Here is a 26,577-nt window from a genome sequence, read left to right on the forward strand (position 1 = left end):
GAGGGAGAAGCAGGCTCCATGTGGGGAGCCCGATGTGGGACTCAATCCCAACACCCGAGGATCACGACCTGAGACAAAGGCAGATGCTCAACCACTGAGCCACCCAGGTATCCCTAAGTTGCAAGTCTTAAATGAGCCACAGTATAAATGTCTATTTTAGAAGGAAGTGGCCAAACTCAAAGCAACGCTAGGCATGATATGCCTTGTTTATCTATCTGTTTGAACAGGCAGGTATAAAACAAAAAGAGGCCTGTGGATTTCTTGTCCTTTTCAAATAAGAACTGGATCTATTTGAATGGCCAGGGAGGAGAATATAGTTTGATTTAGATTTGGCATGGATTTAAGGGAAGAAATGTCTTTGTAGCTGGTCCTAAATATTATGGTAACTTGGACTGAGTTAGTCTCCAAGGGAGAAGTCGCCACATGTTATAACAGAAGCCACTGGGCTTGGCAAGGAAGGGAATGAAAGAATGGCAATTAAAGCAGTACCATTTCACCATTATGGTGAAGACACGCCGGCCAGGACGATTCCCTGTCCTCTTTTTCCAAGGCTGATCCAATTAAACCATTTGCCCTTTCAAGTCAGCCTTCACCATATTCTAAAGGGTACTGAGGGCTGAGATGAATCTTAATCTCTAATGAATTCTTGAGAACTTTTTCTTCCTTCCTACTAAGAAAAGAACAAATCAACAGATTCAAAAAGAGGAGTGCCAGAAAAAAAGTCTGAGTTTGAGAACATTGCGAAGGTACATTTTTCAAACTTACTTGTTACTTTTGTGGCTCTAATAAGACTGTGTTCCGTTTTGATGCATGCTCTACCACTCCAAATTTAAATTTCAAAAAATTACATTCTTGCTTATATCTGCCTTATTTTGACTGGTCATTCCCAAACATAAACTGATCTACTCTGAGGCTTTCCAAAGCTGTAAGGCAGTGCATTCTGGTACAAAGTAGGCTGTTAATGAATTTTTACTGAGTGAATCTGCATTCTTTCCTGACCTTGATTTGGATATAAATTATAAGACTTTTTATACCAACAACAATGGAGTTTCTAGCCAGCCAGGTTTTTTTTAAGGTGAAGAAAAATTATAAAAGGCATAAATCTTGGCTCATAGATTAAGGATGTACACCGACCCATGTATTTTATGAAACATACAAGCCCAGAGGTGACTCTTCTAGACCATATCATTTGTTTTACAAAGAGAAAAAAAGAAAATTCACACTATTTACTACAGGTCTGCAGAAATCATCACCTACTTGCATGATTAAAGGCAAGAATATAAGGCTAAGTACTGAATGCTGCTTATTCTTATATTGTTTTGTCAAACTCATCATAATTTACTATTTCCAGGAGGAAAGATAAGCTTATATGATGGTGCTGATTACAATATCTAGTTTCCAGCTAGGAGAAGCAAAGGAAATGAACTCTGAGGAAAAAAATGGGACAAAATATAAATGTAAATAACACAGTTTTGGTTTAACAAAGTGGTTTTCCATGTTCTTCATTTGAAAAGAAAGGAGATATGTTAATTAGATAGGTGATAAACTAAGGCGTGTGACTACGTGAGTGTGAGTGTGAATACAAGTGCATCTGTGAGTACAAGTGTGTAAGTGCTCACGTGAGTGTGATATGGGTACGTGTGTGAGTGTGCACGTGTGTGTGTGAATGAGTGCACATGTTAGTGTGAGAATACATGTCAAAGAGAAACAGCAGAGAATGAGAGGGAGATCTGGAGTAATGGAAGAAACAGAGACCTTTAGGGATGTCTTACAAACATATAATTCGACATCTCCTTAAAAAGCATCAATATTATTTAGATATTGTCCTATATCAGTATACAGCACAAACTATAAATTATCAGTCCTGAGTGCTAATGACAGAGATATACATAACATCATTTAGAGGTCTTGGGAAAGGACATTTACTGATAGAGCCATGCAGTACCTAGCTGAAGGCCAAGCTGATAGGCTCATTCTGAAACCCAGAGAAAATATCCTCCAACAGGTGCCTGAGAGCTAACTCCACAAGAGTCCAGAGTACCCCCAACAGATTGCTCTCTCTGGCCCACAGCTGGTTGGTGGTGATCACAGAGAACAGTGAGTTCCATCACTCAACATCCATGCATTAAATACCTACTATGTGTCGGGCAGTTCCCTTGGTAGAACTATGAACTATGAACTATGGTAGTGAACCCAGTGAAGAAAAGTTCCTGCCCTCATGGAGCTTACAGTCTAACAGGGAAGGGTGGAGAGTCTCAGGAAGGTACAGCAGAGAGACTGAGAGCACTGGCTGGTGTCATTAAGATAAAGTTTAAATCCTGCTCTGCTACTCACCTTGAAAACATTCTTGAACTTCCTAATCACTGCTTTCTTTAAATGTGAAAGGCGATGCTAATGTTGAGAAGACTCCATGAGATATGTTTGTAAAGCACCTGTTAAGAGTTCTGGCACACAGAAGGCCCAGTAAATGGCAGTTACGATGGTTATTCCTGTAGAGAACCAAGGGACATACACATAGAAGCTTGCTATCCCCTTCCTCAAAACACATCCCAAATTGCTGAACAAGGAACCAAACCACATCACTACTTTATCACTTTTCTATATGATTTTGGCAAATCAGATGGCCATCAGTGTTTTAAAGCTAGACAGGGGGATCCCTGGGTGGCGCAGCGGTTTGGCACCTGCCTTTGGCCCAGGGCGTGATCCTGGAGACCCGGGATCAAATCCCACGTCGGGCTCCCGGTGCATGGAGCCTGCTTCTCCCTCTGCCTGTGTCTCTGCCTCTCTCTCTCTCTCTGTGTGTGTGTGTGCAACTGTCATAAATAAAAAATAATAATAATTTAAAAAATAAAATAAAATAAAATAAAGCTAGACAGGAAAGTCTAGTTGCTAAAAATATACCCCAATAAGAGGCCCAAATTGCTGCTGTAATGGGTATGTCTTCTGTTCTCAAGGAATTAGCAAGCAGTTATCATCAAATGGCCTCTTAGAACTTACATAACTTATACGCATTTTCTCTTTTGAAATAAACCATATTAGGGATGCCTGATGGCTGGGTCCTGAGATTGAGCCCCGCATCAGGCTCCCTGTTCTTCCACTACCCCTACTTGTGTGTGTGCACTCTCTCTCTCTCTCTCTCTCTCCCCCTCTCTCCAATAAACAAACAAATACATAAATAAATCACTACAATCTTTAAAAAGATAATAAAACCCTATAAAAAGTACCACTACCACAATCAATGTTCTGGATAATGACTCCACAAGGAGAGATGAAGAGCTATGCTCAGGGCATCTATGCTGAGAAGTAGTAGAGTGGAATGGTTAGGAGCACAACGTCTGGAGCCAGGCTGCTTGGGCCCTGAGCACCCTCTATCTCACCACTGTACACCAATGTCCATGCCGTTCACTGGGACTCGTGTTTAAAATCTGTAATATGGGGATAATATCAGATCCTATATTACTGAGTAGTCATATGGATTAAAATCATGAACATCTATAAAGCAATTAGATTAATACCCAATATACAGAAAACATTCCGTAAACGTTAGCAACCATGTTATGTTAGCATAACCTTTAGCAACATAAAGTTACTGCCAAACCCAGTAACTTTATTATCTTGCTACTAAAAACATGAGAGCCAAGTACTGAGACAAGAATTGGACCACACCAGAGGAAACTGAGGTTTTTTTGGCTCTCCCATCAATTTTATGCATCACGGGGAGTACATTTTACATCCCTTCCACTGTTCACTTTCCTCATCTATACAAGCTATATACAAATAGAAGTATAAATATATATGTGTGTGTGAATGTATGTATATACACATGCACATACATATACACTAAGACTGCCTAGAGAGACCTGGTACAGTTTTTCGTTAATATCAACAGCAGACGAGCAATTTAAATGTCTGTATTTTCCTATCTATGATAGTTATGATTCTCAACAACTAAGATGTACGCGTGCTTGCGTGCATGTGTGTGTGTATGAGTCTGTCACCGTATGAAAGTATGGCAGAGAGAAAGATGGAGAATGATGGAGATTTATTTTAAGGAACTGGCTCAGGTGATTATGGGGGTTGGCAAATCTGAAATCTGCAATCAGGCTGGTGATCCAGGGAAGAGCTGTGTGGCAGTCGAGCTGGAAGGCCAACCAGGGACAGAATTCCTTCTTTCTTGGTGGGAGGGGGAAAGGAGGAAGGGCAATCTTTCTATTTTAAGGCCATCAACTGGATGAGGGTAATTATGGAAGATAATTTGCTTTACTAAGAGTCTACTGACTTAAATGTTTAACCTCATCTAGAAATACCTTCACTGTGACATCTACACTGGTGTTTCACCAAATACTTGGTACCCTGACCTAGGCTAAGCTGACACATAAAATTAACCATCACACTATCCTTTGCAAGAGAGATGATGTTCAGGTGGTACTTTGATGTAGGAAAAGCCCCTAGAATGCACAGCAATTTCACTCTCTGAGATCAGATTAAAGGCAAGATATTCAGATGAGGCTCCTATTTTTCTAGAGGTGAATTCTAAACAAAACATATCAAATAGGGGATCCCTGGGTGGCTCAGTGGTTTAGCGCCTGCCTTTGGCCCGGGGCGCGATCCTGGAGTCCTGGGATCAAGTCCCGCGTGGGGCTCCCAGCATGGAGCCTCCTTCTCCCTCTCCCTGTGACTCTGCCTCTCTCTCTCTATGTTTATCATAAATAAATAAATACATCTTAAAAAAACATATCAAATAGATATAGAAGATGATGGCATCGGGACAGCAGGATGAGTGAGGAGAATGAATGCACTCAAGGCCACAGAAGGGACAAGCCTTTAGAACGAGGGTTACAAACAGCACCGTGAGAGCCAGGCACATAACACAGATGAGTGACTCAAACAGGGTGTGGGGTGCGTGGAATGCACAGTGCACATCGCATCCTGAAGAGCTGCCCTACTCTGCTGCTTGCTGCCAAAGCCTCCATTCTTTCAAATCCAGCATTCTTTCTGCAACGGCCCAAGGATGCAGCCTGGCTGGTGGGAGGCTGTCAACTTCCAGTGAGGCGAGGGGGCCCGGTCTCCTAGCTTGACCACTTGTCAGCACGATCTGGAGTAAGTTACCTACAATGCCCTGGGCCTCTGTTTCACTTACATTACAGAATTATTATTATCAACACTCAGGGAATGGTGCCTAAATTGTGATGGCATGTGTGCATATACATTAACGTACAATATATATTATTAGTTATTATAACATGTGTGTTTCCTTCTTTGCTTTTATTAACCATCATTTGTTATCATTTACTGTGCCCAAGGTGCTGCTTTACGACTCGTGTGGTCCTAACAACAACCCAATGAGGTGGGTACTCATTTTACAAAGGAAGCACAGAAAGGGTTAGTTTGAAAAGCAATAGGACACATTCTAGCAAATTCTAGGAGACTGTCAAACAAATACAAAATAGCACAATTCATCATTAGATGCCATAACAGACTCACTTCTCAAGCTACCATAGCCTCTCCTTCTTTTCTTTCAACCAAAATGTGTTGCAAGTGGGGGTGATACTTGCTGCAGTACTTGGTGATTCCCATACACTCCCTAATTTCTGGCCTGGCCATCACCTCCAACACTCCAAGGAGCTGCTCTCTTTCCCAGCATGGTCGACTTTGGGCTCATCCAGGGAAGGTCCCTCACCAGTCCGTTCCTCCTGAGCCTTGCACTAGCGGGGCGCTGCTCAACACCTCCTTCTTTGGCATAGACCTTCTTTGGTCTTCCAAGACTCTGAACTTCCATGTTTTTCCTTTTTGAAAATGTCTCCTCAATCTCCTGCCACCTCTAAACTCCTCTCAGAGGTCTGGCCCCGGGTCCTACTCATTTTGTTCTCATGCTTTTGCTTTTCTTTGCTTGCTAACGCTGTCATGCAGTCCATGGAAATCACATTTCCAGCGCACATCTCATTGCCCAGCTGCTTGCCTCCTCAACCGGTGGTGACTGACCTATGCACTGACCCTCTCTGCTCCAAGTCCAGCCAACAACCTTTGTGACCCCCTCACCTCCAGGTGAAAACCCCCTCATCTCCCACAGCCCGCCTCCGCCCTCCACTTCACCCACCTGCTCTTGTGACCTTGTTCTCTTACCATCCCTTGAACTGCTTCACTTGCGAAATAAAAAATCTGGACATCCCGTTCTCTGGCCGCAACCTCCTACCCTTCATCTCTCATTTCCTGTATTCTCCAATTGCCAGTTACTCAGAATAACCAAACCCAAGCAATTCTCAACTCCAAATCTGACCCTTCCACTATGCCCTCTGGCTAAATTTCAGCAACTACTCAGCTGTCCATCAGAAACTTGCATGTTGGGAGCCTGGGTAGCTCAGTGGGTTATGCACCCAACTCTTGATTTCGGCTCAGGTCATGATCTCATTGGTATATGAGATCGAGGACCACGTTGGGCTCCTCAGGGAGAGTCTGCTTGAGATTCTCCTCCTCTACCCCTCCCCCTACTTGAATGCATGCGTGCTCTCTCTAGTAAGTAAATAAACTTTAGAAAAAAGAAACCTATATGTTGACTTTTATTCCTCTCTCTCATCTTCCATACCCAGCACATCCCCAAATTCCATCACATCTACCACTCTTAAATATCACCCAACCTCTTTCTCCATGCAGGTCACCATCATCTCTCACCCAGATTCCTGTCTCCAACAGTCCCTTATGTGTTTTCCTGCTCCCACACTTGCTTCCCTACAATCTATTCTCCAGCAGACAAAATGGACATTTATTCATTTATTTACAATTTATTTTTAAGTAATCTCTGCCTTCAAAGCAGGGCTTGAACTCACTATATAGAAATCAAGAGTCTCAGGCTCTTCTAACTGAGCCAGCCAGGCACCTCAAAATGGGCTTTCTAAATATGAATCTAATCATGTTACCTCAGTGCTTAAAATTAACCAACACTTCCCTGCATTCTTAAGATAGTTATAATGGGGGGGTGTTGGCAGCACCCAGGTGGCTCAATCAGTTGAGTGTCTTGATTTCTGCTCAGGTCATGATCTCAGGGTCATGGGATCAAGCCCCATGTCAGGTTTGGTGCTCAGCACAGAGTCTGCTTGAGATTCTTTCCCTCTTCCTCTGCCCCCCGCCCCAACTCTAAAATAAATAAAATCTTAAAAAAAAAAAGAAAGTAATTGGATTATTTTGCACAGTTTCTGAGGCATTTCCTGATCTAGCTGCTGCCCATCTCTCTAGCCTTAACTGATATACTCTTACCTCATTCCAGTCATATTATGTCCAGTTCTTCAGATATACTATATTTCTCTCTTGCCTCTGGGTCTAGTACAATCTATTTCCCTTGCCTAAAATATGCCTTTTTTCACTTTATCATGGTACTCATCTTTGGGTGTCCTATCAAGTACTACAACCTCTTCAGAGACCTTCTGCGTCCCCAGATTTGGTTATGTCCCCTGGGTGGCTTTTCTTATTGCAAACCTGCACTTCCCCCTACATTATACTCAACCCATAGGGTGGTGTCTCCCTCCTTAGCCTGCAGTTCTGTGAATCAAGACTGTGGCTTGCTTGTCTCTCACTGTATTCCTCTGCCATGTAGGACTGGTCCAAAGGACACTCAACAAGTATTTACTGAATAAACAAACATGCAGTTGATTCTTAAATTCCGATCCTCCTGACTTTGTCCTGGAGATCAGTTTCCCATCTCTGGTCACCTGATGGACATCTTACCAGCACCTAAACTGTGTGTATACAAAGTAACAGAGATCACCTTCTCTCACATCTGCTCCCTCCCAAACCTAGCAGAATAGAGAGAATACAGGTGTGGAAATCAGGGACCTCTGTAGGGCCCTGTTCTATATCCTATTAGCTGTACAACTTGAGACCAATCTTCCACCACGCCTTAGATTTCTCATTTCTGAAATAAAGACAAAAATACCAACTTTATACAACTAGGATACAATCAAATGAGATGACGTATGTGAAATACCTGACAGATGCAGAGAATTAATAAATAGCACTTGGGTTCTAAAATTTAAAATTAGTTCTCCTTCCATCCTTCCTCCCCATCGGCCAACCTCTGTTACCCCAGCAGTTCTTAAACCTAGTTTTCTCTATTCCAATTGCCTCTCATCTGAGCCCTCTTCCTCTCCTCCCTGGATGGTTTCCCCAGCTCACATGGCTTCCCGCTCTGATTCTCTCACTGGCCCAATGCCCCAACACTGACACTAGATGAAGCTTCTTCTAGGACAGCTTCCACTGTCACTCTCATGACCAGAACTCTTCCACTGCTCCTCAATGGCTTCAGATTAAGTTTAAATCATTTCATCATCTGACATTCATGGCCTTCCCGGATCTGGCCTCAACAGACCTTGGCTGCCTTATCTCCTCATTAGTCACTTTTACACACATGGTTGCCCGGCAACAACAAATCAGGGGCTGCCCACTCCATCCACTGGAATTTCCCATCCCTCTCTATGCCATTGCTCAGCTCTCCTTGGACTTGGATGCTCTCCCTCCAAGGCTTCAAGTCCAACACTACCCTTCTGTCAATGCCCAGCTCAAATGTTCCTTAATCCATAAAGCATTTCTTGATCACCTTGGCCACAGCAGAGCTTTCTTTTCTACAAATGTGTGGTGTATTTAGCTACCTATATGAACACATCTCTCTCTCCCTCTCTCTCTACATTCATTCTGTCATCTGTCCACAGAATCGTATTGCAAGCTCTGAGGGCAGCATCCAGGCCAAGCCCACATGGCCAGGATCAGAAAAGCACCTAGGAAATGGTGGCTGAATGTACAGCCCCACAGAGTCCTACTGAGTAGCACCAGCATCTGGCGTCTATAACCAATCAACTCACCTTCTGAGCAGCTCCTTGAACTGTGCCTGCCACAGAGTGACACTCCACAGGTTAACTGTTAAATGAACTTACCCACAGAGAGATCAACTATTGGCTAGAAGACAGAAATTTTGTCCCCATGCATAAAATCTGAAAGAGGATGTGAAGAAGCCTTTTCTCTCCCATAATACTTAGAAATGACAAGTTTCAGGTCTCCCACAAGCTATTCATCTATTCTCAGCAATAACTATGGCATGTCATGCTTTGGTATATTGAGTATTTCAGAAGTACCTAATTTTAATATGTAACTAAGAATCATTCTTCAAAAAGGTCTCCTTTGGAGAGTAATACAGTTATCCTAAAAATGTCAAAAAATTTTTTAAATTTATTCATAACTTTTTTTTATTTTGTTGGGGAGGAACAGAGATAAAGAATCTTAAGCAGGCTCCATGTCCAGCTAGGAGCTCCACAAAGGGCTCAATTTCACAACCCTGAGGCCATGATCTGAGCTGAAATCAAGAGTTGGATGCCTAACAGACTGAGCCACTCAGGAATCCCAGATATCTTCTTTTTCTTTTAATCCAAAGAAGTTGTGATTATAAGGGCACCTGTGTGGCTTAGTCAAAGTTTTAGAGTACTTGTCAGGATGTAGTGTTAGCTCTGTATACGTCCTTTATCCCACTCAACTGTGTCTTCCAGGTCCATGGTGTGTTCACTTTGGAATCTGCAGTCCTTACTATTGGAACACAGTAGGTGCCTCAGTAAATGTTTACATGAATCAATGACTCAGATCAGTTATTTGATCCTAAGAAGTCTGTTCATCAGACCTAATTACTGGATCCTTGCTAGCCTCAAAGGACAGAGAATTTCACCACAGGGGGTGATAAAAAAAAAGGATGGAAGGCTCTTAAAGCAGTAACAAACAAAAACTTCTAAGTGTGTCTTTGGCAAAGGTGGCATTGCTTATAGTAGTAGCAATTCTTCCCAGGTGACAGGGTACTTTAAAAGGAGGCAAAATTCATTGGCATGTCTGTATGTCCTTTGCTATGTGTGTTAAAATATTCATCGCATTACTTCAAAGTCACACTTTATAGACGTGTTTCATTCAATTCATTTATTTGGTTCCCCTGAAATGAATATAAGACAGATAACCAAATTAGTGTTAAATCACACCTTGGAAACTATAGTTAGCGAAGCACCTTGTCGAATCTCTAAAATTATTACATAAAAACGACGAAGAGACTTCCCCAGCACTGTGTACCCTTCAGTGATTGGGAAATAATCTACTTTTCATTATCATTCAATCATGCAGACTAACGTCAGTCTCCAGAACCTACACACTGCTCTTCCCAAATTCAACAACATAAGCACATCTACAAAGAAAGCTCATTATAAGTTGATGACAAATTGGAAAAAAAAAAAAAAAACCTTTAAATAAAATTACACACGACTCACAGTTGGGCTTTCCAAACACTGATGGCTTAAGGGACACCAGATTTCCTTGTCACAGGAGGTACTAAAGGCCAGCATACTCTGGAAAGTCCAAATCTACTGCCTGGGCAAGCTAAACAGTGTGTCAGGACTGAATCTTTTTAAATGACTGTTCACACTTTGCTTAGGTACATAAAGATTGAAAACAGAAACAACCAAAGACATTAGAATTTTTCAGTTGTATGAAATTTTTATCAAAGACAAAATATTACTTCATATTCTCTTAAATATTTCTGAAAACAGCACATATTCCTTCCCTTTCAAGAGGTGGAAACTGAGGCAAGAAAGTTTGATCATTTGGTTAGGGCACTCTACATTTCAAAATAATTAAAAGCCAGGACCCCAAATTAAATTCTCCGATAACCTATTCCTATTAAAAAGGGGCTAAAAGGATTATTGCCCAACTAAAGGATAAACAATGCGAACTATTTCAATGACTGGTCCAGTAAACCTTAGTAGACAACTGAGTAATATGGGCGTCGGTTAACACCCTTGTTCATGGTTTCCCTTATGATGACATGTGTAGATATCATAGTTAACAGGCTGCCTTGATTTTAATAAGAATAGTATTTCTGGGGATACCTGGGTGGCTCAGTCAGTTAAGCATCTGCCTTCAGCTCAGGTCATGATCCCAGAGTTTCAAGGATTGAGCCCGGCATTAGCTCCCTGCTAATCCCTGCCTCTCCCTCTGCCTCTGTCCCTCACCCCCTCATGCTCTTTCTTGCTCTCCCTCTCTCATAAAAAAAAAAAAAAAAAAAAAAAAAAAAGTATTTCTATACATCCCCAGTGGACAGTTACATGCTGCCATCTTCTGATTGTGCCCAGTGGAGTGTAAAAACTTTTTCATGAAAAAGCAAAATCGATAAAACTAAAATCCCCACTTCATCTGCCAGCAGTGCCCTCAGAAACAAGAGGAGCAAAAACACCAACACAGAGATTACAACACTCTCAAACATAATTCAAGCAGAATTCTAAATGGATAAGCACGTTATAAACTTTTTTTTTTTTTCTTTTGCAAGTGCCTTGCATGCTTATGTTACTATTCATTCTGAGATAGATCATCAATGACCTTCTGGGTCACTGACTAGGGAGAAAGCGGACTATAAAAAAGAGTGGGAGAAAAAATAAAGGAGGGGGTGCTTCCTTCCACTCCAGGCCCCCTACTGCCTTGAATGAAAGAAGACAGATGGTAGCCACCTTCCCCTTTAATTAGGAGGGGCAGCTCAGAAGGGGACAGCCCTGTTCACTTGGCACCATCTTTTAACAAACTGTTTCGATGGTAATGCTCTGCTCATTCCCACCCTTGTTTCAAACTGTTCTCAATCTTTAATTTACAAACCAAATCTCAGTAAATTTTAAATCTTAGCTCTGAGTACATAAAGAAGGTATTTAAAGAAGTTTGCTGAGTCAGTAATTCACAGACATTCACCTAAAGAGCCCAAGTCCTACCACCACCACCTTGAGATAAAATGTGAATTCCCATGAAACAGAAGCCCTAACTTAAATTCACAGTATTCCATGCTAGATTTAGAAATAAGGTCTTTGATCTCTGCTTCCAGTGGCGGACCACAGTTACACCTTACACCGCCTCCTTCTACCTTCTAAGTGTTTCAAGTTGAGCAAAGTCCACTTTATGAGGAAGGAGAATCTAGTTGCAAATCACAAACTACACTGCATTTCCATTTGCATTGCATTTTCAAAGCCATAGAACTTTATATTAAAAATATACTGAACCATGCAAGTGCTCTGGAGCTAGGATCTGATAAAACACAAACAAACAAATAGAAGACAGGGGTCAAGTGTCAGAATTAGGCTGGTGTCCTAAAGTCACCTACACAGGTGATGATGCCTCTTAATTATTTTCTGAAAGCCACACATTTTCTATAAATCTATAAGACATGAACCTTTTTAACGTGAAGGTAATAAACTTCAGTTTCTACTGCCAAGTTTACATCGTTATACGTTTTAGCCCATTCTTATATGAAGTCTTTTTTTTTTTCCCCCACCAACATTAAATAATTTGTATTCCTCAGCTCTTTCCATTTCCTGATAGGCTTTTAAATTACAGCCTCTTGTCCAGGCACCATTCCTGCCCTGTGTCTGCAGTTCCCACAGGAGGACTCCCCGTTTTCACATGTGTCTCATACACACACCCCTTTTGCTTCCTGAAGTGAACTGGGGCTGTTTTCCTAGATGTGCTCCTGGCCACACCACATAAGAAGCTTTGCCCGTGTCATTGTCATTTAATTAATGGCAAAGTTCTTGGACCGTTTAAAAAAAAAAAAAGAACTTTTTGTTTTCTAATTGATAATAAATTCCAATCTCCTGCTATCTCCAACAAGCCAGCCAGCCTAGCGCTAGATAGAGGAAGAGAGACAGAAAAGATAAAAGAAACAATTAGCTTTTTAACAAACTTCATATCCTACTTCCTCAGTGAAGGGGAAAAAAACTTGGCATTTGCCAGATATTGAGCATCTAATATAATGTTAGCAAGAGAAAACATGTAGGAGCGATTGGCTAACAAAGAAACAGACAAAACTTACTTTGTTTTCCAGCAGAGTGAGCAGGTCGGGAATGAGATGAGGGTAATTCCTTCCTCGAGGCCCCTGCTTTCACTTTGAGCGCCGTGTTTACACTTACATCCAGATTTGCTGGGGCACTCCAAAATGCCTGCACTGCTCAGGACGCCCCTTTACAGTTCATCTCAGAAGCCCCATGGACCAGGCGGCGACCTCTGGGCACCACGTGGCGTCACTGCTGTTGCCAGCACACACACATCGGGGACACCCACTTATTACCTCAGGAACCAGGCCACCAGCAGATAACTGCTCAGATAAGTGTCCAGAGTCTCCAGCCTCTAGCATTCTCAGGTTCGACGTTGGAAGATGCATTGAGATGAGCACCACGCAGTCAGCAGTATGGTGTGCCATTAACTTTCTGCTACTTCAATGCCTGCCTAAAGAAGAGCAAAAGGTACAGAGTGACAAGAAATATTTTACTAGTGATTGTGATTGACAGTTACTGTGTACGAGGTCTTATCTTGCTTTCTAAAACTGCATCTAAGAACCCCTACGTCAGGGGCATCTGGGTGGCTCAGTGGTTGAGCATTTGCCTTTGGCAAATCAGGTCGTGATCCCGGGGTCCTGGGATCGAGTCCCAAATCGGGGTCCCTAAAGGGAGCCTGCTTCTCCCTCTGCCGTGTCTCTGCCTCTCTCTGTCCCTCTAATGAATAAATAAATAAAAGCATAAAAAAAAAAAATTCCCTGAATCAGAATTATTTTCACTTCCTGTGAAAACTAAAAACAAAGAAAAATTATAATTCTGCTTAAAAATGTTAACCTTACTAAATCTCATCTGCTTAATTTCTTAAAACCCAAAAATGTAAAACAAACAAACAGAAAGCATATAAATTCAGTTTGTTTTGAAAAATTACTTCATCCACATACTGTCCAACTCATAAAAACAAACCTTCCAGCAAAACGGGGCACTTTGACCTTGTTTACTGCAGGGTTTTGAAACCACCAATTCGTAACTCCTGACGTCACTGGACACGCATTAGCACCTTTACTGCTGTTGGCTGCACGTGGAGCTACCTGGATGGTCTTCAATCGTCCCCAGTTGAACAAATCCTCTCCCAGAACAGTAAGGGTACTGGCGTTAGCATTAAAGCCCCGAAACTCAGATGATATCTTTTCTATGTGTCACCTCTCTGATCACTTTTATAAGAAAGCAAAAGCCTTGAACATCTGATACTTTTTAAAGTCCCAGAATCCAGACCTAGTACGGATCATTCTTTCTTCTGACCCCTTTGCCTGCCCAAGAGAGGAGCTTCCTCTGTCACCAATCACCGTATTGGCAAGAATTTCTGCCACAGAGCTTTATGAACAGAAGATCCCGACCTACTTTCTCCCAAAGAAGATTCTCACAAACTTTCCTAGAGGATAGTTTATTTTACTAAATTTTAAGAGTTTCAAAGACTACTGCATTTGAAATTTTGACAAAGTCCTATTATTCCATTTTTTAAAATTTGTGGAATATGCTTTTGGTATTGTATTTGAATGTTGTATTTTTAAAGAAATCATTTCCTCCTGTGAGTCTGACACATTCCCCTTCAAGTTCCCCAACTCTTATTCTGGATATATCCAAATCAAATCAAAGAATAGTAGTAATCCCTGGAGCAATTAAATTTTGAGGAACCATTAAATTTTGAGGAACATCTCCCATAATCCACCTCTTTAAATAAAACTCAATTCTGGTGCTATAACGGCAGTGCAATTTTACAGACTAACTAAAAACCCAAGTTAACCTATCTGAAACCAATTGATAATATTCTTCTTTTCCTGAAACAACTTAACAAAACACCAAGTCCTCAAACTGTAGTCACCAAGAAATAAGGAACATGAAAAATAGATATTTGAGCAATTATGGCCCTTGTTTGTCAGACAGACATAGGAGAGAAAAACATCCAGAGTTAATAAAATTAATTAACTCTTGCTAAAGACTTAAAAGCCCCTCCAAATGTCATGCTGTTACTATGACAACTTCAAAACTGCTTTGAGAAAATGTGAAGGATTTTAAGATCCATGATAAAACAAGTGTCATCCAGCCTGCGAGAAATTACTTTCACTTATAGCAGGCAGCAGAAAGGCTAAATGGCCATTTACAATTCTGAAATATCAGATCGTCTGTTACCTTTTGAGAGATGCTGCACTCTTCATTCAGATCATGAAAACAGTAATAAGTAAACCAACAGCTCTCTCAGTAATCGGAACCATTTTGAATTCAGTCCTGGAACTCTACCACTCCCACAGTCTATCTAGTTGTTACATTATTTTTTATAATGAAAGCAAAGTCTGATTCAATCTGAAAGGGAGGGGACAAAAAAAAAATCCCTAACCATCTCGTTTCCAAGTACAAATGGGCAGGCACACACTCACTCTGATTTTTTAGGTATCAATAACGAAACAGAAAAAGAAAACAGTATTCCCGCCCCCCTTAAAATTCCTGCTTTTAGGTATTTTGGACCGATTTATATTTTACGTAATCTTGATGGCTCAATCAGGAAGTGAACATTTTAAGTGCGTGTGTTACAGACGGGAAGGATCATGTGACCCACAGCAAAGAAAATTATGTAGTAGACTAGCACACTAAGAAAAATAAGCTTAACAGAGTTTTTAAAAATACTGTCTTTAGGATTCACTGAGTCATGAATATAGTATTGGCTTTTGAGAAATAATAATTTGTTTGGAAGCCTTGGAAATAAGCCCTCAGGACATTTTAAAAAATATTATGAGATCAAAGCAATTCACAGGAAGAAGTGAAGGTTTAATTAATAAGGCGACAGTTTCTGTGAAGATTATATTCTAAAACTCAAGGTTTATTTGAAAGGATATTTTTCGAAGTTATTTGAAGATCAGGCAATAGTAATTGTAATCAAACAAAACATCAGTTGCAGCTACGTATACATACTTATGCTTTATTTAATATATAGAGCTGTGCATTCCTGAAGCACAAACGAGGAAACTGTTCAGATTTATCCAGCCTCCACCCAAGTTCTACAGATTTGAAGTGGCCACTATATTTTATCATAGCAAATACATTCTCAAGAGGCAAACGTCAATGCATTGAAATGTTCATCTGTGGATACAAACTAGTAAAAGATAATCATGAAAATAGTATCTGAATTATTCTTTTGTGTTAAATACATCACGCCACAGACATCAGACCATGTTCATTTGCTCTGGAAATCAAAAAGTGGAAGACGAATGTTAAAAAACATTCATGACAGTAATCAACTGAGAGATGACTTGTTACAAAAACTACTTAAGACATTTTCTCTGTGCTACCTCTCTAAAACGGAGTATGTTAATGTAAAGATACTTGAAATTGGAAAGGTTTGGCCTGTGGTTGTTTCTCAATGTATTTTGTTACTGATGTTAATAATTTATTAATACCTATAATAAACAATGAACATGGTTGAGAGTAGGTATTTGTATCTCATCGACGTTACTTTTATCACTTTAATGTTTTGCCATTTACAAAATGCTTTTTCACATTTTTATTTCAGTTTTTCAGAAAAATTTATACCACAGCTCTGGGCAAGTGGCAGGATAAGCTCTGGGTACTGCTTGATTACTCGCTCATCTTTAATTCTTTTTTTTTCTTTCTTTCTTTAATTCTTAAACATAAAAGACTGCTGGGCAAAAGAAGAAATTATTAGGAACAACAGAAGTCTTTCTGAAGGGAAGCTTGAGGCAGATTAAAAGGTAAGAAACATCAATTCTCCAAGGTACAGTATTAAATGACATTGTGATCGCCTTACTGAACTTGCTATCATCCTGAATTAAGGAAAGTTGATATAGTTACCAAGAAATATCCCCCAAAAGATTTACAGCACAAACTAGCCCTGCCACTTGCCTAGACCATAATTTATTGAGACTAAACCTCAGAGAATATACAACTCAAATCCGTAAGTCTATAAGTCAGGAAATTAGAGAAGTTAAGAGACTTAATGTTGCACACAGATGATTGACTGGCAGCTGAAACTGGACCCAAGATTTCTTTTTTTTTTTTTTTTTTATTCATGATAGTCACACAGAGAGAGACAGAGAGGCAGAGACACAGGCAGAGAGAGAAGCAGGCTCCATGCACCGGGAGCCCGACGTGGGACTCGATCCCGGGTCTCCAGGATCGCGCCCTGGGCCAAAGGCAGGCGCCAAACCGCTGCGCCACCCAGGGATCCCTGGACCCAAGATTTCTGACTTTCTCAGGCTAGGGCTCTTTTTCACTACACGCTGCCTCCCATCTGTAATCTAAAGGTTCAAGTAATCTCCAAAGATCAGAGCCCTGGTGGCTTATCTTCACTGTGAATAACTGAAGTAGGGTCAAGACTTAGAGGGGCTCACTCTGGACCACTTAGTCCCTAACGCACAGGCCTCCTGACCCTTGTTACTGCTGCTATTTGGGTCCTCCATTGGTCTGTGCTGAGCATCATACTTCCTGAGCTGGAAAGAGACAGGGCAGGTTCTGGGATGAGGGGTTAAGTTCTGAGAGATGGTGCTAGTCCCTCTTCCTGGCTCTGCACTTCCACCTATCAGAGCCTCCTCATTTTTCTCCAGTGGGAAAATCAAGACACTAAAATAAGAAAAAACATTTGTTTTGGTTCATATCTCAGCTTCCCTGGGATTTTGGACAAAGATGAATAAGAGAATATTCTAGAAAAACTAAAATTAGTTCCTGCTTTATAACCTTCACCAAAATTAATTCTGTGAAGATTAAAGAGTTAAATGTAAATGGAGGGAAAAAAGAATACAATTAGAAGGAAATATTTCTGAATCAAAGATAGGAAAGGGAGTAATGAAAAAGGTAACAAAAGGTTACATAATGGGAATCAATCTGACTCCGTTAAAATGTTTACACTTATGTAAACAGGTATGTTTTGTATATCCAAAAGCAGCTGAAGTGAAAGGTAAAGAAAAAAATAAAATACTTGCAACACGGTAATAAACTTTTTATTATTTATAAAGGTAAAAGGTAAAAGCCATTAACAGACCATTATGCACTCCAAAATACAAAAGGCCAATTAATGTGAAAAAGTGTTGAATTTCACTAGCAAACACCAAGACTTTTTTTTAGGCATCAAATTCACAAAGATGGAGAACAAAGTGAGTAAGCTAGTGGAGTGAGGTGAGGCCATCAGTTCAGGAAACCAGCAATATCTTTTTATAAGCCTTAAGACTGTTCTGACTCATAGCAGGTCTATAAATATCACCTCAAGAAACAATCACAGATACACAGAAAGATAACTGTACAAGGACACACTTACAATAACCTAAAATTGCTATTAAATATCCAGAAGTGGAAGGAAGCATAAGACTAAGTAAATAAGACTAAATTCATGTGTTTAATGGAGAATACTTAACACAAGATATGATGCTGGGTGAAAATGCTGGATATAAAGATGTGTATGAATATGGTATCAATGTTGGTATGTAAGAAAGGAAGGGGAGAAGGAGGGAGGCAGAGACAAATGAGGAGTACAAAAGCTGATCTCCAAAACATACTGGAAAAAATTTAAAAAGCTCAAGAAGGGGCAGAGAATTTAGATTTTTCATAACTTCTTCATAATATTGAGATATTGAGATATCACATTTTCTAAAGGAAACCTTGTTTTTAAAACTGGGAAAATGTTTCTTAAACTAATGAACGTCCTGTAAGTATTTTTCAGTCATATAGAATAATTAAAATATTTGCAAAGATCTTTTTAACAAGAGAATGCTTATACTTTATCTTTTAAGATTTAATTTATTTGAGAGAGAGCGCCAGCGTGTGTATGCATGAGCAGGGTGAGGGGTGGGGGGTAGGGGGAAGAGAGAGAGACAGAGAGAGACAGAGAGACAGAGAGAATTCTCAAGCCGACTCCACGCTGAGCACAGAGCCTGACACAGAGAGCTCAATCTTACGATCCCAAGATCATGACCTGAGCCGAATCCAAGAGTTGGACACTTCACCAACTGTGCCACCCAGGTGCCCTGAGAATGTTTATACTTTATTAGGTGCAAAAAAGAAATACAAAATAATATGATCTTAAATATGCAAAAACTCACATTAAAAAGACATGCACAATATGCAACAAGATTGTTAAAAATGATTACCTTTCAGTAGTGGTACTGTGTGTGATATTTTTCCATACCTTGCATGTTTTCTACCATTGTCCTTATCATTTTTATGACAATAAATAAACATCAATATCATAACTATAGGACTGATAGATCAAGGAGACACTACTATTAAACAGTTAAATTTCAAAATACAGAAGATCTATAGTCCCCCAAATCTGTCCTATGACTAAGGAAATTTTATCTTTTTCAATTCAAGAACCCAGTGGCCCATCCTTCAGAAAACAGGAACAAATCCTACTTCTTAGTTGTCAAACTGTTTTCTCCATTTAATAGGTCTGTGAGGGTCATACTGAAGTATGACGATCTCAACAGCAAGACATTATTTGGAAAATAGTGAAGAAGTTCAATGGGAGAGAGGTAATTAGTGGCAGGAAGTCCATGAAGGTAGGAGTCCAAGAAAACAACAGAAACGTAAAGACCGAAGGTTCAAGAAATCATTAGGTCCAAAATAATTCAAAGGGTCTCGAAGAGATACATGTATATCTACGTTCATACACCATCATTCATAATAGACAAAAAGTGGATGCAACCAAGTGCCTATCCACAAATGAATGGATAAACAACACGTGGTATATAAATATAATAAAATATTATTCAGCTCTAAAAAGTAAGGAAATTCTGACACATGCTACAATAAGCTTGAACCATGAGGATATTATGCGAAGAGAAATAAACCAGTCACAAAAGGACAAATATTGTCTGAATCTGCTTATAGGAGGTACATAGAGTAGGGAATCCATAGAGACAGGGGCTGGGGGAAGGGAAGCAAACAGCTGGTGTTTAATATGTGTGGCATTTCAGTCTTGCAAGATCAAAGGACCCCGGGTATGGACAGTGGTGACAACCATTCAATAATGTGAATGTACTCAATGCCACTCACTGGTACACTTCTAAATGGTGAAGACTGGTAAATCTTACACTGCATTTTACAATTAATAATTATCCATGCATATACATTTATACTTGAGAGAAAAAAATCATTAGAATTTTAAGTCCTGAAGAAGGCTTTTTATTTGGCATGAAAGAAAGGTTAAAGGATTCTGATTTGACATGTCAAGGGTGCAGGTATCAAAATAAAAGAGATCTTATTTCTGATATTAGATTCTTGAACTGTAATTACAGAAGTCAGTTCAGCAACACAGAAAATCAAAACTGAGAATTAGAAGGGACATCATGTGTAACTTGAAGAGAACATACCAGACCTCTCTGCGGTTTTTTGAGACCCTCTCATTATAGCCAGTTTGAAAAATTCCCTACAACAAGGAAAGAACCTGCAAGCCCAAGCAACATGGTGACGTCTCTCATCATTTAACAGGAAAGAACACAGCTATGAGGGAAACTCTGAGTAGCCTAGAAACATACTCTATTCTTTATTGCAAACTAATGTTTGAAGAACCGATCTGGGGGCCCCTCCTGGGTGGCTCAGTGGTTGACCATTTGCCTTTGGCTCAGGCCATGATCCTGGGGTCCCAGGATCGAGTCCCACATCAGGCTCCCCGGAGCCTTCTTCTCTCTTTGCATATGTGTCTGCCTCTGTGTGTCTCTCAAAAAAAATAATAAATTAAATCTTGAAAAAAAAAAAAAAAAAAAGAACCAAACTGAAGAATTCTGGAGTTGAACAAAGGCCTTTAGGTAAAGCTATTTCAGAGACACAGACATCCAGAGAGCTTGCCCGGGCTCACTCAGTAATGCTGGATTTAAAGACACAAACTCCTAGAGCATGGGTATGGTTTGTTTTTGTGTTATTTATTATTTTTTTAAAGATTTATTTATTTGAGAGAGAGAGAGAATGAGTGTGAAAGGCAGAAGGAGAGGGAGAGAATCACAAACAGACTCCATGCTGAGCGTGGAGCCCAATAGAGGGCTTGATCTCACAACCCTGTGATCATGACCTGAGCTGGAACCAAGTGTTGGAGGCTTAACCAACTGTACCACCCAGGCACCCCTGTTATGTCTTATTTTTTAACGAATGCCTTATTAAAGATAAGAATATTGGAATGCTCTTTCTATAAATCATTTTTTAAGTCTGTTAAAAAAACTGAGTACACAGTACATATTGCATATTATATATAAGGCTAGGTACGGTATACTGGGCTAATCTGGACAGTGAGCAGGAGGTCACCACCATTCCTTCATTGGATTAGCAATTATGATTTAAAGGAGGCACAGGATGCCACTGGTACTCACAGAGGGGGCTCCAATCTGGTCTACAGGAATGGAAATCTGTAAGAAGTGACACTTTTGATAACAGACACTATGATATCATTGTGGCAAGCTTGATTGATAACCACTATGGGTCAAACAGTTTTAGGCACTTTCTACGAACTAATTAACTTTCACTACAATCTTACAGAGTAGGATCTTAAAGATGAAAAACGGAGGCACAGAGCAGTCGCACAGCTCTCACACAGAGTCGCACAGCTCTCACACAGTTGGGTCGGACCTACCTGTGCCCTTATTCAGAATCTGCTTAAAAAAAAAAAAAAAAAAAAAAAATCTGCTTTGAGGAGAACCCAATCTGAGACAAGATGGGGATGCAACGTTGACCAGAACATTCAGCAAAGCGAGAGGCTGCTCTGAGTAAGATAAGTAGGACAAACAGAGCAAGAGATCTACAGGTGGAAGTGGCAGGGGCTGGGAAGCAGGGACAGGTGAGTGGGGGAAGGGTGGAGGGCAGGGAGCCCTCAGGAATCTCAGGGCGGGGGGTGGCAGGACTGAGTCCAGCGCAGGTCTTCATTAAGTTCTGCCATGTGGAGTAGGAAGTACTCTCTTCTCCATCTCTGCATCAGTCACAGAGATTTGATCACTTCTTTATGCATGGGGTGAAAACACAACCACGGAGGCACCAATTTGGGGACTAGAGATTACAGAAATGGGCAAGAGTTCAGGTAGAAAAGTGACACGACGTGGATGCTTTTTAGGAGCATCACTCTGGATGCTGTCAGGGAGGTGCACGCATGTAGAACAGACCCGGGGAGACTGGCCATTGTAGGGAGAGGGCGCTAAGGCAGCAGCTGTGGTTGAAGGTGATGAAATTAGCAGGGACACACTGGAGACAGAGCAGATGGATTTGAGATCTTGACCAGATTTGTTTTTTTTGTGGATTTTGAAGGGGAGGAGGAAAGAAGGATTTGTCAGGAGGTCACAGGTTTCAAGCCTGAGTAACTCGCATTGGTTTGGATATGAGGTACCAGTCAAGATATCAAAGTGGAAGTATCCAGTGGCATTCGAATACAAAGCATGGAACTTGGAGATAGAAAAAAAGAACCTGCAAAGGGCAACAAGCAGGATAAGCCAAAGGGGCAGCAAAGGTCCTGGAGGCCAGAGTGGGGGACACTGCTGTGAGGTCAGCTAAGAATCCAGACACAGCTGATCCACGTGGCAACAGCAGGATAGGAAGGGGACCACTGGCTTTGGCCAGAGCAGTACCAGTTTAGTAATGGGTACAAAAGCTAGCCTGGAGTACCCAAGGAGGGGGCAGGAATGAGGGAGGAGAGGCAACATATATGGCAATTTTTCCACAAAGTCTGGCCCTGGCAGGAGAAGTGAATGGAGAGGGGAATCAAGTGTGTGTGTGTTTTATTAGTAAGGCATACGTGTGTGTGTTTAATCAGTAAGACATGTAGAGGGTTAAATGCACACAGGGAGAAGTGAATGGCAGGTATCGAGAAAGATTGGCTCTGAGAAGGTGAGGGGGGCCCGGGGGCTGGTATCCGGAGCCGTGGGCATGAGGACTGACCCCTCTCCCATTGCAAGAGGAAGCAAGCTGTTCAAGGCTGGCACAGACGAAGTGTGTGGACAGGGCAGGAACCCAAGTGAGCTCACCTCTGGCTTCTTTATGCTTTGTGACGCGGGAGGGGTTGCAGCTACAGAGAAAAGGAAGTGGGGTGGGGGAGTAAACAAGCAGTGAGTGCAGGAGCTGCTGGGGGACGAGACAGGGCTAGGATGGCAGGGAGGACAAGTTACTTTCTGGAATGTGTTTCTCCCATATGTCAACTCAGGAGAGCCTCAGGCCAGAACTCTGCACCTGTGGCATTTACCCAACAATACGGAGAACATAAAAACTCAGTTACTTTGAGCAGACCTCGTGAGAAGTCTTGTCTTCAATACTGTAAGATCAGGTAAGTCAGCTTGTAATAATGTCAATGCTTCTCAGGCCTTAACCACGTATGTACAACAAAGACAAACACTTCACACAGCCTATGATGGCCATCCTGTGACGATGTGTAGGAAGTTCCTATTTCTTTCTATGGGCGAACTTGGTTTGTATGTGTAACCAAAACATCGTTATTTCACCTGGAATTACATCATCAACAGTGCATTAGCAACCTTCATGTTTGGCCTGAGCTGGGTTTTGCTTTTGGGTATCATCAACCCTTCTACATGTGCACACAGGGTTACAGTGACGGTCAGACACGTCCCTCCTTCCAAAGTCCTTCGGGGAAGACTAGTGGGCAGAAAGGCCTGTCGTGGCCACTTTTCCCATACTCGGCTCTAGTTCTTGCTCTGGCCAGGAAATCACTAGAGAAAGCAAAAACAGGGGCCAGGAGCTGAGCACAACCGTACAAGTCCAAACATAGGCTAGGGAAGGTGGTATGTTGAGTGAGTGAGTGGATGTGTTTTACTTGAGTTACCTGAGCAAAGCAAGAGGTGAAGACATGAACTTAAAAGAATATCTTTCCTTATAAAATCTTTTTACAGAGACAAAAGTAATTCTAGGAATTAGCATAAAGTGCCTCTTGTATTTTGGGGCATATATCTCCCAAGGAGCTCAAAAGAAAATCCGTTAGTTCTACACCCTTTTGGGGGAGAAAGGGAATTAACAGTAAAATCTAACCAAGCCAACCAACTGGGAAGTCTCTCTTATGAATAGGGAGGTACCTGAATCATCACAGGATAATGGAATCTACTTTTGCTTTCTGGCTTTTCTTTCTTAAAAAAAAAAAAAAAAAAAAATCCTATTCGTGCGTATTTTCATCATGAAAGTAATATAATGTTACTGCTGGCCAAAAGTTCCTTAGTGCTCACTATGACCTGGCACTGCTCTAAACCTATACTTCCTTCCGATACTCTTATTCTCTGGGTTTTCAGGGCAAAGCACAGAGGCGTCAAGTCCTTTGCCTGAAAGGACTAGGAGAGCTGGTATCCCAACCCAGACAGGCCAGCATCAAGGTCCTGAACTCAGCTACTGCAAAACTGTTTTTTTTGGGGGGGAGGGGTGGAATCCCTGGGTAGCTCGGCGGTTTGGCACCTGCCTTTGGCCCAGGACGTGATCCTGGAGACCTGGGATTGAGTCCCACATCAGGCTCCCTGCATGGAGCCTGCTTCTCCCTCTGCCTGTGTCTCTGCCTCTCTCTCTCTCTCTTTCTCTCTCTCTCTCTGTCTCTCATGAATAAATAAATAAAATCTTTAAAAAAAACCACTTTTTTTTAGCTTTAAAATTAATTTATTTGAGAGCAAGAGCACACAAGCAGGGGAAGAGGCAGAAGGAGAGGGAGAAGCAGGCACTCTGCTGCTGAGCAGGGAGCCCGACATGGGGCTCAATTCAGGAACCCTGAGATCATGGCCTGAGCCGAAGGCTGACTGAGGCACCCAGGTGCCCTTACTATGTAAAAATTGTTTACCAAAATCTTGCCAAGTAGAGATTCTACTCGTAGGCAAGATTTGTTTCAAGTCAGCAAACCTATTTTTGTGTACAGTGTGCACAAGTTATTAAAACAAACTTTTCTCCACAAGCTTCTCTACATTATGAAATAGTTCCTTTACGAATAGTACTTTTTAGAGGTGCCTGCGTGGCTCAGTTGGTTAAGCACATGCCTTCGGCTCAGGTCAGGATTCCAAGGTCCAGGGATGGAGTCCCATATCGGGTTCTCTGCTCAGTAGGGGGAGTCTGCTTCTCCTTCACCTTCCACCCCTCCTGCTGCTACTGCACACTCTCTCTCAAATAAAATAAAATCTTAAAAAAGAGTAATATTTTTTTTAGTCTGACCCACACTTAATTTATGAGTTCCAAATCAGTCATATTGAATCCATGCGTATCGTTTTCAAACCAGAAAAAATCACTGTTTAGTTCTCTGTGAAGTTGCCTGCAGGCTGAGGCTGGATCTCACAGATTTGATAGAATTATTTCTTTGTAGATAAGAGCATTATATTTAATGGGAATGCTGGGACTTCTGTAAGCCTCAGCTGGGTTAGCACGCAAAAAATGGCCCTCATACAGTGTCTGTCAGTGACTTTTGATGCAAATGTTCCATGATATAGAAGTCCAAGACTGCCAGCCGCTTGAGGTTTATTAAAGCTAACCAATATGAATTCATTTCCTAGACTTAAGTGCATGCCACATGTGGTCTACACAAACATTCTTCAGTTTCCTCTGAACCAGACCAACACATATATGGACGACTGATTTCAACAAAGGTGCTAAAACAATTCAACGAGGAAAGTCTTTTCAACAAATCATACCGGAACAACTGGGGAAACACGCAAAAAAATTACCCTTCACCTCTATCTTACCTGATACACAAAAAATTGATCTATGATGGCTCGTAGACCAAAGCACAAAAGTTTAAAACATAAGATCTCTAAAAGAAAACACAGAAGGATATCTTTACAATCTTGGGAAGGCAGAGTACTTAGAAGACAGTAAGTACAGATAATATAGAAGGAAATTTTGATTAATTAAGTGACTTCAGAATTAAAATCATCTGCTCAACAGGGGCATCTGGGTGGCTCAGTGGGTTAAGCATCCAACTCTGATTTCAGCTCAGGTCAGGATCTCAGGATCCTCAGATCCAGTCCTGCGTTGGGCTCCCAGCTCACCAGGGAGTCTGCTTCTCTCCCTCTGCCCCTTATCTCTTTTAAATAAATAGATTAAGTCTTTTTAAAAAAATCTTCTGCTCATCAAGACATTTTTAAGAATATAAAAGGTAAGCTACAGACTGGAGAATATAATTGCATCACAATTTTCTGAGATAAGGGGGATACAGATACAAATACAGGTCATCTTGCAGGCTAGCGGAGGAGTTAAAAAGAGACTCAGGTTTTCTTGAACAGCAGGTCTTGGTATCCCTGTCTTCTTACTGTGAACATGTTCTACATCTGCAATTTTAACTTCAGACTGTTGTAAATATAGATCTCCAGGTTTTTATATATATAAAATCTACAAATGAATAACAGTAAGAAAAACAATGCAAAATAAAAATGACCCCCACAAAAATTTAAAAATGGGTACAATATGAAATAGATACTCCAAAAAGGAGGATCTACAAATGTCCAGTAAGAACATGTTAGTCATCAAGGAAATACAAATTAAAAATCACAATGAGAAACCACTTCATATCCAGAATAAAGGCCAAAACCAGAAAAACCAGTAACATACAACTACTGAGAAGGAATTAGAGAACCTAGAACTCTCATCCACTGCTGGCTGGAGTGTCAAATGGCAATTACTTTGGAAAACTGCTTGGAAGTTTCTCATAAAGATAAGGATGCACATCTGGGATGGCCCAGCCAATCAAGCCTAAATCTAAAACAGGATGTGAGTGAGGGAGAACATGCTCCCAGCACCTTAATATTCA

The 26,577-nt window shown here is 41.1% G+C and overlaps 1 protein-coding gene across 1 annotated transcript in view; it reads right to left on the minus strand.

Annotated features, from left to right (window-relative positions):
- The window catches only part of LOC140609380 (uncharacterized), a 223,440-nt gene that overhangs the window by 57,432 nt on the left and 139,431 nt on the right, over nt 1–26,577 (minus strand). The window contains exons 6-7 of the mRNA XM_072784729.1: nt 15,999–16,059; nt 12,863–13,275 (exon numbers count right to left, since the gene is read on the minus strand). Of these exons, the coding sequence (XP_072640830.1) occupies nt 16,026–16,059 (34 nt within the window). The 3' untranslated portion in view covers nt 12,863–13,275; nt 15,999–16,025. The remainder of the gene's footprint in view (nt 1–12,862; nt 13,276–15,998; nt 16,060–26,577) is intronic.

Source organism: Canis lupus, chromosome 18 (assembly GCF_048164855.1).
Source record: "Canis lupus baileyi chromosome 18, mCanLup2.hap1, whole genome shotgun sequence".
Taxonomy (NCBI): domain Eukaryota; kingdom Metazoa; phylum Chordata; class Mammalia; order Carnivora; family Canidae; genus Canis; species Canis lupus.